General features: G+C 39.7%; 1 protein-coding gene across 4 annotated transcripts; it reads left to right on the top strand.

The window, feature by feature from the left end:
- The first annotated feature begins 421 nt into the window (after window positions 1-421).
- ZFAND5 (zinc finger AN1-type containing 5) lies at window positions 422-10,611 on the top strand. Of its 4 annotated transcripts, XM_024252009.3 has the most exons (7): window positions 581-597; window positions 1,472-1,608; window positions 4,303-4,462; window positions 4,844-4,955; window positions 5,540-5,643; window positions 8,009-8,134; window positions 8,964-10,611. In XM_024252009.3, exons 3-7 carry the CDS (start codon window positions 4,312-4,314, stop codon window positions 9,110-9,112), a joined length of 642 nt encoding a protein of 213 aa, XP_024107777.1. In that variant the 5' UTR covers window positions 581-597; window positions 1,472-1,608; window positions 4,303-4,311; the 3' UTR covers window positions 9,113-10,611. The 4 variants fall into 4 exon arrangements, with proteins under 4 accessions (XP_063570316.1, XP_024107777.1, XP_054376024.1 ...); XM_063714246.1 differs by lacking the exon at window positions 1,472-1,608 and having other exon boundaries at window positions 422-597; XM_054520049.2 differs by lacking the exon at window positions 581-597 and having other exon boundaries at window positions 1,462-1,608; window positions 4,306-4,462.
- The last annotated feature ends 1,589 nt before the right edge of the window (window positions 10,612-12,200 follow it).

The following is a 12,200-nucleotide window of genomic DNA, read 5'->3' as shown; positions in this document are numbered from 1 at the left end:
CCCAACCTGCGGCCTGTGGAGGCGTGAGGCGACGAAGGGCGAGCGCCTCGAGCAGCGTTAGCCGCTGCGGCCGCCGGTCCTCCCTCCACCTCCTCTTCGGCCCCCCCCTCGCTTCCCTCCTCCCACTTCCCGAGCTCCGGCGTGTCCCGGCCACGCTCGGCGCTGCTGCAGGAACAAAGGAAGACCCCGCGGCGGCGGCGGCGGCGGCGGCGGCGGCGCCACCTCCGCCTGCGGCTCTGACCCGCTCCCGGCCCGCGGCGGCGGCACCAGGGCGCCCGACTCAGCCTTCCCGGAGGCCTCGGCCCGGCGTCATCGTGCCGGCTTCGCGCGCGAACCCGGCTTTCGCATTTGGGACCCCGCAGGGTGAGTGATACGGGGCTGGGGGTGGGAACCGGGCTCCTTGTTGCCGGGCCGGGGGCGGGAGTGAAGGGACCGGGGCGCCGCGGGCCAATGGCGAAGCCGGAGCAGGCCGCGGATGGCGGCGTCCGGGGGAGGGGAGCCCGCCCGCCAGCCCAGGAAGCACAAAGACGGAGGCGTCATCCTGTCGTCGTGGCCCGAGACCTGGCTCCCGGCGTCCCTGGCTTGCTCCACAGCACGGTCGGGAAACAATGCACGGCGTGCCGCCTCTGCGGGGCCGGCCTCTAGGCCGCTCGCCTCCCGCCCGGCTGCCCTCGGCGGCGGCGGCGCCCGGCGTGGGCACCACGACCCAGAGAAACAAAGAGGCCGAGGCGGCGGCCGCGCCCCCTGCCCGCTGCAGCGCCCCCCTAGCTCCCCCCTCAGAGGAGCGGTTCGGGGTCGGGGGTCGGGGGTCGGGGATCGGCGTGGGGCCTGCAGGCGAAGGGCCGGCCGGGCCTGCTGAGTTGCTGTTCTGCATGACTCAGTGGTTTTCGGAGAGGGCCCTGCTAGGCTTTACTGAGTGAGGCCTTTGCTTGGAGGGGGATGGGGGATCAATGGGACCCGAACTTGTTCCAAAATCCATTGGAACATGGGGCCGGGGGTTCTCGGCGTCGTCTTTTGGGCTTCTCGACGTCGCTGCGTTTCTACCCTGAGATCCGTTTTCATGGAGGAAATGGAGCACCTTCTCCTTTGTTTGGTGCATTTAGGCTGATGAAGTGAAATTTTTTGCTCGCTTTCCACGCACTCCGTGGAGCTGTGTTTTCGGGGAAGGGTCGGGTTATCTTTATTGATTGTCTCCTAAGGGGTAGCATCTAAGGAGATACTAAGATAAAGGAACATATAGGTCACACATCCTCGTTCTTAAACCTGGGATTTAGATACAGACTTCTAAAAACATAAACGAATGTATTTTACTCCTCATTTTTAGGATTTTTTTTTAAAAAGTAGACTTTCAGAACTCAATTGGTGAAAATATTGCAATTTTATCTTTGAAGTTTTTTGTTAAAATGTTTCCCCACACCCTCCTAAAAAATTAAGGATTCGTTGTAGTTGTCTCCTGTTTTGTATCTCCCAGGCCCTGAAAAGGAGCCTTTAAAAGTCAATTCTACTCCATTTGGCAAAGAGGGAACTGAAATCTGGAAAGTAAGGACTTGCCCAAGGTCACTGACTTAGTGGCAGACTAGAGACTTGAACTCAGGTCTCCATTCCCAGGTGAGTGGGAATTCATGCCATCTCATCATATCATGTGCACCTGGAAGAACTGTATTCCATAGATGTAAAAGCTCTTTGTTCAGAATTGGAATTGGAGAATTGTTCAGTTACACTCAGGTGTTTTTTTAAGCTGTAAGTTAGAGGAAGCCATAAACTTTATACAATCTGCATTCTAGCTATACCTGATAGAGCTGACACGTGCATGCTCAAGTTGCTAATTACTTTAAAGGCAATAAATAGTAATGGTATTTTTTTCTAAAATACAAGGGGAATGCAATACCTAATGGGAACACACATCCCCCACTTCATCCCCTAAATCCTCACTAAATGAGGATTCTTTTTTACGCTGTCTCCACTGTGCTTAGTTTTTTATAAACAACCTTGACCATTTTAGCTTTGAGTGACTATGCTTTCATCTTCTAGGTTGAGATTGTTCTGTAGTTTTTCCTACATTAGGAAAAAACTAGCAGCTCTTTTTTTGTTTTCTTATGTTAGATATATGAACGCTGCATCCTTAGTTCTTGGGGTTGTGTAGGAGTTGGCAGGCTTTGAGATATAAATAGAAGCTGATTTCAGAGGCCCCTGTTGACTAGGCTTTATGTGAGAGCCTCCATCCAGCTCAGCTTGTCACATTGCAGCCTTGTGACAGGCTGAAGCGCCCTCCCATGTGATCTAAGCTTCTGAGAAATATTAAAGCAAGCTGTGCACATGTGATGGCATTTAAAAGCTGGCTTTCTAGGGGAAAAGAATCTAAAAGATGGGAACCCATGTAGAAGACTCATGTCCTGGTACCTCTTGTGTGTCTCGCAGTTGAAAGTTATTTATAATGAAATGAAGGTAGACATGTTCTCTGAAGCAAAGTTGGAATACTTTGTTATCTCTGAATGTGTGAAATCTTTAGATGGAGTATCCTCCGTTTTATCTAAAACAAAGATTTTAAGAACCATTTTAACTAAAATTACTTAGGTAGGTTGATCGCTTGGCCTTAAACTTTAAAGCCAATGTCAGATGAGACTGGGCCTCAGTGTAGAAAATGTAAGCTAGCACACTTAAACTGGTTTTAAGGAATGACCCAACTTTCATGCATAGGGCAAACATTCACACATATTTTGTGCGTGGTGGGCATGCAAATACGTACATATTTATCATTTGAAAGCATTTTTTGCTCCTATTATGCTCATTTAAAAACCCAGCTGAAAGTGTTTATTAATAAACTTCCTAAGTGATGTTGAAATGTTTACACTACCGTGCTCCAAAATGAGTCAGCTAAATTCCAGTTAATATTTAAAGAGACAGTGTCAACTAAATTAATACTGTTGTTCAAAGTAAGTTGTGGATCTTGGTCACTTCATACAAGCTAGATTTTCTTAATATTTGTATGGTGCACTTTTACCTACAAAAGGAAAGATAAAAGATTTTGGGGAATAATTACCAGGGTTCTGGCCAGGTCAAAATTGGTTAGTCCCCTTCTCCCATCTTCTAATTTTGGTAGTTAATACTTGTTAAAACATCATTTTTTAATAACTCACTAAAAAGTGTATTCTAGTATGTAGTTGGAAAAAATGACTGTGACCACAAGTTACAGCACACAAATTTTCCTGTAAGCAAATGCTCTCAAATATGCTTTTGGTACATATGCTTATACATATTTAAGATGACATGAAAACCCTCTACAGTTTTATTTTAAAATAATTTTTCTTGAATATGTATTTTCTCATCCAGAGGAAAACTTACTAATAATTTAGCACAGCGTTTTAACAAGACTTTTAGAAAAACACATCTTCCTTGCAAACAAATGCTTGCTATGTAAAGCTTTTTCTGGTAACTCAGCATTGAATATTAACCATTACTAAAGGTTATGTATATATATTGACTTTAATATATTGAATTTGAGCTTGGAACGGTTTTATTATTTTCTGGTATGAGGAAGACAAGCACTTGTTAAAATTAATAGTGCCTTTGGCTGAGAAATCTGGTTCATAATTTGTGTATTGCAGGTTCCTAGGCACTGGCTTTGACATACTCTGAAACTTCAAATGGAGAACGTAAAAGGAGTTTCGTAAACCAGCTGACCCTAAATTCTTAGAGATTTACTTGTTGGTGCCAAGGTAGCAGGAAGGGCTACCAGTTCTCTTTTCAGCCTTATATAAAGATGTTTCAGCATTAAAAAGTACAGATGCTATGCCTCAGCAGAATTGTCAAATTACTGATGAAGCCCAGATATGTACAGGTGTTTTAAGAAAACTTTATTCATCCAGTTTAAGGAACCACCTATAAATATCAAGAATCAGTGATAATAGTGATTAGCCAATTAAGTAAAAACATTTGAAATGGTCTGCCTGTAGTGCAGCAGAGTGAAAAGTTACTTAAAGATACCAATTTCCCAAATTGATTAAAACATAACCCTGAGAGCTAGCAGACCTTTTTCATAAATTGAAACCAAGAATACTGATAGGTAAAAATACCCTAATAATTGATAAAATTTCTTTTTGGGTTTTTTTTTTGGTCCTAAAACAGTTTGCTTTTATAAAGGCAACAAAATATTGATAATTATCTCTGCCCACCCTTTTTAATTATTAACAGAATTTGGGCTTTTGTTAAAACTTGTGTAGAAATTACAACGGTATACCGATGATTATATTAGACTGTAATTTGGTGATAACGCTAATTTCTGAAATTTTGTTTCATCTATAGCAGAAAAATATGGCTCAGGAGACTAACCAGACCCCGGGGCCCATGCTGTGTAGCACAGGATGTGGCTTTTATGGAAATCCTAGGACAAATGGAATGTGTTCGGTTTGCTACAAAGAACATCTTCAGAGGCAGCAGAATAGTGGCAGAATGAGCCCAATGGGTAAGTTATTTCCAAGGAAAAACACATTTGAAGAACTGGTGGACAGAAAATACAGAACCAAGAATTGGGGCTGAGAATGCTGAAAGCACATGGAGAGAACATCTGACAAGAGCTTGACATGACTGATCAGGAATGAATGACTATCTACAAGCATCTTCTAGCTTTTCAGTTTTCTTTTTTGAGGTTATTTTGTTTCACACTTGTGTTCATTGGATTGACTTTTTAATATTTTTTTGTTTGGATACTCAAGTGTAGGATTACAGCACAGTGAATGCTTATATCACTAACCTAATTAAATGCAAGTATTTATTACTACGTCTTGATACTAAGTGAGTTTTTGTAGTGTTCATTGGTTCCTTACAAATCCTTTTTTTTAAATAGGGACAGCTAGTGGTTCCAACAGTCCTACCTCAGATTCTGCATCTGTACAGAGAGCAGACACTAGCTTAAACAACTGTGAAGGTGCTGCTGGCAGCACATCTGAAAAATCAAGGTAAGATTGAACATTTCAGAGTTTTATGATATTACAAAGAGAAAACCAAGATGTCTGTACTAGTCCAATAATAAAGAAGTTGATAGATGCTCTTGGCTTTGCAATCGAGGATTTCAGTGTCTTAATACATGACTCTTAAGTCATTGAGTAAAGATGTATATTACACCTCACTCCCTAACCCCCTCAAGGATACTGTGTTGGAAATGCTGTGCCTTTTTATTTCTTTGTAATTGAGGTTTAGGGATTGTCGAGTGAGACTGTAGACTATATTGGGCCAAACAAGGTGTTTTGGCAGAGCTGCCCTTTTGCCCTTAAACAAGTTACAGGCACAGCTAAAAATCCCTAGCTGGTTGTAGAATATGGTAACCTATACAAAATGCAGCCTCGAGTTGATCAGCCATTTATCAAACTTTTTTCTCAACCATTTATGCTGGGCATCCAATTTTTTTTTAAACTTTAGGTTATCTAGCTCCATTTGCTCATTTTGGAAATATTATATAATTTAAAGTTGAACTGACAACTTATTCATTGTCTCAAGAAGTACCCTTAACACCTTTAAAAATTGTTTGCTTGAACTCAAATAGAAATGTGCCTGTGGCTGCCTTGCCTGTAACTCAGCAAATGACAGAAATGAGCATTTCAAGAGAGGACAAAATAACTACCCCGAAAACAGAGGTGTCAGAGCCAGGTATGTTTTTTATTTAATACTTGTTCAGTTCTGAATTCGGTAGTGCAAGAAATGGCTGGTGGGGGGATTCTTTCCTTCCCATTGAAGGGCCAAAGAGGAGGGAGAGCCATAAAATAGAGGCCAAGGAAAGAACTACTTACTATCTTTAAAAGTATCTTGAACAGTATGAGTATGTTGAAGTGTAAAATAGTCATATTTATTATCAGTTTCTTCTCTGCTCATCTCCTGCACTACACTTGTGCATAATGGGGAAAGTCTGTAATCTGGAGATTGGATGTGTTAAAAACTTGATGAAGTTAAATTTCAAGGTTATAAAGAATATAACCAAAAGCAGTAACTTTAGTTTTGATATTGTCAATGTTGTAGAAAACTTTTAAGTAGAACAACATATTTGAACACTAAAACTTATTTGAAGTACAATATTCCTATCATATTTTGTGGGAGTTTAAAACTCAGTGTGGAAAAGGCATTTTGGTTTTCATGAGATATGGTGACTTTGGAAACCTTGCTTATATAGCACAACCAGAAGTGCCCTGATGGTGCAAGAAGACTGACTTGAATTACCTGTACTAGGCCCTAGAACAAAAAGATTTCTGTGTTTTATATAGTGCATGTAGCTTATTTGATCAATTTGTTCTTTTTTGGCAGAGTGCTGATTAAATGCAATATAAAACTTCTGTTGTGAAAAAATACTGTCGGTGATTATACAGTCTGCTTTGGAGGCTGGCTTTTGCTAACAGCAGTCAAGTTTGTTTATTGTATTAATCTTACAAAGTTAAGGCCAAATTCTCAAGTTTGGCAGGTGAATCTATTTGGCATTTTGAAATGAGCTCCATCGTTAAACTGACCACATTAGTTTGCCCGTGATGCCTTTGTTTGGGTTTTTTTTGGTTTTGGTTTTGGTTTTTAAATACAAAATTACTCTGACCTTGGAAGAATAGTCTTGGGTTAGAGCTAGTCTGCATTTATTATTACTTAGTAGGCATTCCATGGTTCACTGCTATTTGCCTTTTCTGTGTCATTTTCTTATTCCCCCTTCTTCCCTTGTCTCAGGAGCCATAGTTCATTTTTCAGATGTGGCCAAAGAAATGGCTGACACCCTCCCTCTACCCCATACAACTATTCCCCTAGACTATTCTTTATCCTCATGACATCAGGATAAACATTAATGTTGTCACAGTAGCAGTAGGTGGAATATTGTTCGTTTAGTCTAATATTAGGCTATTTCTCCCAGTAGATTCATTGCTAATGCAATTGAATTATAAATTTGGGCAGAGTTTTAGAGAAAATTGCCATTACATCAATCAGCTTGCTGTAGAAGCTTGTCTATATGCTAATAGCATTGGTGCTGGCATATTTGGGCAGTAATTTCAGCATTGCATACATAAATTTGCTATTGTTACATTTGGATTAGTATTAAAACCTGAGTTTATAGTGTTTCAGGTGTAGTTGAATTATATGTAAGTAGATGTAAATTTTGTTATTTTGTTTTAAAGAACTAGCGGCAGTGTGGGCTTTAGTACAGTAATGTATTTTTTGTTCATTGTGAGAAATTTTATTGATGCCATGTGTACACTGAAACTTAAAGCCTTTTTAGGTGGAGAAACGGTGGGACTGTTTGTAGATGCTAACTGTGTCGATAGTGGATGCCCATTTTAGATAAGATTCTTATTCTGCCTGTGGAATCCTTAATAGTTTAAAATCAATACTTCTCGAGTAGTTTCTAAAGACTGTTTGCCGATCTTTTTTTAAAACCAAGCTTTAAAAAAATCTTTCAAGTCTTCCTATAATGTTTAGTGCACCTGTGAAAATGGTAAAATGATTGTTTTGGAATTTTTGGATCTGACGTTGATTTAGGGATGAATGGTTTGGGTTTTATTTGTCAAAATTTGCTGTTTTTACATCTACAGGATTTTTTTTCCTGTAAGCATAAAATCAAAGTTGGCTAATTTCATTTACTGAGATGTAATGAATTTGAACTGCCCTGATTGAAAAGTTTACATTTAGGAAATTATAACTTGGAAAAAACTGAGCATATGATTAACATCTCCCAGCTCTTCAAAACAGAATTAGGATTTTGTTCTTAGTACTGGCTGTTACCAGTGTTTTAAAGGAATTTCTGGAGTGAAGGGATCATTTTACAAAATTAGAGAAGCAGGTAGTGTGGTGATTGGCAGGAATTTCTCAGATTTGAATTAAGTTCTGATGTTAAAATGGAAGATTCTGTTTAAAGTTTGTATTTTCAAGGAATACTTCTAAACATTTTTATCAGGCATCTTCTTCCTGTTTCTCTTAAATACTTCCTTTTTTGACTTAAATGTTAGCCAGTGAATGCTTGACAAATTTGTGTTTTTGTCCTTTTCAGTTGTCACTCAGCCCAGTCCATCAGTTTCTCAGCCCAGTACTTCTCAGAGTGAAGAAAAAGCTCCTGAATTGCCCAAACCAAAGAAAAACAGATGTTTCATGTGCAGAAAGAAAGTTGGTCTTACAGGTATTACAAAACACAAGACAATGTATGTTTTACTTCCTGCAGTTAACAAGGAGCTTTTGGTCACTCCTAAGAGACTAGTTGGTCTTACACATTAAAAAAAAAAAAAAAGCCTGACTAGCTGTAGTCTAGGAAAGGTGGGGAAAGTGGTATTGGGGTGGAAAGAAGTTGGGTTTTACTTCATTTGTCTCCTAATCATATAAAACTATTAACTCAGGCCCTCTTATTTTATTAGATTGATAAAAAGTTTTTGTATACCTAGGGAAAATGTTACTGAACTAACAGTAAGCGCCACCTACTTTGAGCTATGCAGGGAATGTTCTTGGTGCTTTTTTTCTTGTCTCCTTTAAATCTCAGACCTTGATGGTTGTTTTCACTTGAGGAAACATTACGTAAGATACGGTAGGACTGTGTTTTGAATCCAGGTTAGCCTAACTCCAGAGCCTGTGTAAATTTTATCCTACTTTGCATCTACAGGAGTCGATAGAGGGAGAGCACCTGGTAGAAAGTAGCTGGCAGATAGCCCATTTTGTTTTCTCCACGTGGTTTGGCTTACCAAACACATCCCTATTGCCCTTGCAAGGAAAGACTGAACATAGTTATTTGAATTTCTCACTATGTCAAAGGAAGTTAAAAGTTCCTTTTCCAGGTTAACGTGATAGACTCTGTAAGAGTTGACTGTGTCTTATCACCAGGAAGTGGAAGAAAAGAGTTCACTGTCTTTTATGTTACAAAGCAATGAAAATCTGGTTCCTTTTCTATAGTGACTAAGGCTTTTTTTTCTTTTAATTGCCTCAAGTTCTCAAATGAGTCTACTTCTTCGTTTGTACAGGGTTTGACTGCCGATGTGGAAATTTGTTTTGTGGACTTCACCGTTACTCTGACAAGCACAACTGTCCATATGATTACAAAGCAGAAGCTGCAGCAAAAATCAGAAAAGAGAATCCAGTTGTTGTGGCTGAAAAAATTCAGAGAATATAAATTACTTCTTGTGAAGAGACTGAAACTTTGTTTTTATTTTAATATATCGTAGGAAAACATTAAAGAGCAGATGCATGGCCATTTTTCTTTGATGTTCTCCAGAGTTTTACTTTACACTTGTCTGTCTTATAATTGATATTTTAGGATGTTTGGGTGTTTGTTACAGGCAGAATTGGATAGATACAGCCCTACAAATGTATATGCCCTCCCCTGAAAAAAATTGGATGAAAATCTGCACAGCAAAGTGAAACACACAGATAATAGGAACAAAATATAGTTCCCATGTGCCAAACAAAATAAATGAAATCTCTGCATGTTTGCAGCATATCTGCCTTTTGGGAATGTAATCAAGGTATAATCTTTGGCTAGTGTTATGTGCCTGTATTTTTTTAAAATGGTACACCAGAAAAGGACTGGCAGTCTACTTCTACCATAGTTAAACTTCACCCTCTTTAATTTCACAACATATTCTTTGGAAGCAGGAAGAAATGCTCATAAAGAGGATCAGACCTTCTTTCCTGTGAAACCAGTATTTGGCGCCATATATAAGCCTGGTTAAATTGGTCATCTAAAGCTGTCAAATAAGACATTCTGTGAAAGGTAAACATCGAAACTGGTTATAAATAAAACCATCAAGCCAACAACAGGGTCTTGAGATAATCTTTGAAGCTTATTGTACTGGCCTGCACCAGAAGATGTCTGCATTATTCATTGCTAAAAATGTGTAGCACAGAACTGCACTAGGATTAATTTGTTTACAAGAAGAAATTTAAACTCTACGTTTGGTTTTCACATACAGCAGCTCTATTGAATAACATGCATCTGAATTTTAAGTTGCAAAGGTATCTGAATAGTTAATTTTTCATGTGCATCTTTTGTCGAATGTTTTGGTTCAAGAAAGAATGTTTAAAGCTTTTTAAAAGACTTCAGTTCTTAATGTAACTGTACCCTTCTGCATGGAAAATCATAACCAACATGGCTGCAGTAGACTTCTTAGTGGTATCCAGCACCACTTGCAGAGGGCTGCTTTATCATATTGTACTTGGGTGTAGGACTCTAGTGTTCTTGGGTGTATTGCATGGGCTGCATTATCTACAGCATTGTACAATAACAACTAGAAAAGGCAGTATACTTCACTGATGCTTGTCTGGTAATAATCACTTCTGTGTTATAATGGAAGGTTTTTTGTGATGTATGAAACTTGTGTTTTTTATATATAAATGAGTATAGTTAGTGTTGTGGTAATGCCTGTTTTCATCTGTAAATAGTTAAGTATGTACACGAGGCACTACTTCTGATTTATTGCAGTGTTCAGTCCTAGTTTTTACTTTTATTCTTAAAGCATTCAGTTTTGCTTTCAATTTTATGTACCTTAGTTCTGAGTTAGACCTGCAGATGTGTACAGATAGTTCATATTTATGTATTGCACATAATCATGCTATTCAGCATTGATGCTATATTGTATTATGTAAATAATAAAAGCCATGTACAGAGGGAAACTTCACTTGTTCATTGGGTTTTTAAGCCATAGTTGGAGTCCTAAAGGGGGAAAATTAGAAAATGTTACTTTGCATGGCTATGTAATTTTTTTTCATTTGCCATCCCTGAACTTGTTCAAGTGATAATCAAGAGATATTAGAAGCATTTGCAGGTATGATACCTGATAGGCAGTTTATTTTTGAAGAATTCAGTAGGCACCTTTGGGATTAAAACAATTTTAAAATTTGAGGAGAAAGATGAAATTTGAACAATTATGGCCTACCCCGCTTCTCCATGTTTTAAAAGATGATGTTTTATGATAATTCTGAAGAAGAAAGTAGGTATGACTTAGTTTACAAAAACAGTTCTGTTTTATTTCTGTTTTGGGTTTGGCTCTAATACAGAGATGCGCCCATGGACTTGGTCTTTGCAGAGTTTATGCCAGATCATAAAGAACAAGGGGTGACAGGTACATGTTGACTTTACCTGGGGTAAATGAATACCAGAGTGCAACTGTTGCTTCTCTGTGATGGAGTTTGGGATGGAAGTACCCTAGTTTTATCTGTCAATTCTTTGCATGCTGCTACTTTTGCTTCAAGTTGGGGAGGTACATATGTATGTCAAAGTTCCTATACTGACATAGGGTAGTATTTCCCTGAATATGAAAAGTCACAATTGAGTTGAAAATTTAGAAGTTGAAGATTTAGAAGGGCAACTTAATTTTTCAAGTTAAAAATGAAGTCAGAGTGGTATAGAGAAGTTAAGATGAGCCCTCGGACTCCATCACTCTGAAGGTCTGAGTAGTAGCAAGAGATAGGTAGGTTTTTGTTTGGTCAGGCTGCAGTTTAATGGCGTAATCTTGGCTCACTGCAACCTCTGCCTCCTGGGTTCAAGCGATTCTCCTGCCTCAGCCTCCTAAGTAGCTGGGATCACAGGCACCCGCCACCATGCCCAGCTAATTTTTGTATTTTTAGTAGAGACAGTTTCTCCATGTTGGTCAGGCTGGTCTTGAACTCCTGACCTCAGGTGATCTGCCCGCCTCGGCCTCCCAAAGTGCTGGGATTATGGGCGGGCGTGAGGCACCGCGCCCAGCCAATCAGTAGTTTTTTGTTGTTGTTTTACAAGAAACATTAAACCAGATCAGAACAAAGATTTGTCAGGGTTGTCCATTGACTGGGGAGAAAGGGAATCAGTGTGTAAGGGACCTGAGAGGGCTCAGTTCTACCCAAATTCTTGCATTCAAACCTGAATGCAAGGCCATGAAGTCCTTTGAAATGTACAGATATTAAGCACTTCAATAATATACCATGTTTCCCTTACATAAGCAGACAAATATTTACACCCCCACGACCTGAAGTTTTGTTAGGCTGTGACCACATGAATTCGCAGTATAAATGGGTGAGTCCTTTTTGAAAACCATCTTCAGTGTGCCTGATATGTAAAACTAGAGCCTCAGGTTTGATCCTAGGTAGGCTTCCCACAACGTGGGGAAAATTAGTTTGCAAGGGAAAGCTGTTTCTGAGCATTATGGCATAGTGATTAAGATGAGGGGACCCTGGAACCAGCCAGTGATTTTGGGCAAGTTATTTTAGGTCCACTTTGGACTGCT

This window comes from Pongo abelii, chromosome 13 (assembly GCF_028885655.2).
Source record: "Pongo abelii isolate AG06213 chromosome 13, NHGRI_mPonAbe1-v2.0_pri, whole genome shotgun sequence".
In the NCBI taxonomy this organism is placed as follows: Eukaryota; Metazoa; Chordata; class Mammalia; order Primates; family Hominidae; genus Pongo; species Pongo abelii.
The sequence above is the reverse complement of the archived record's forward strand: the minus strand, read 5'-3'. Positions and strand labels throughout refer to the sequence as shown.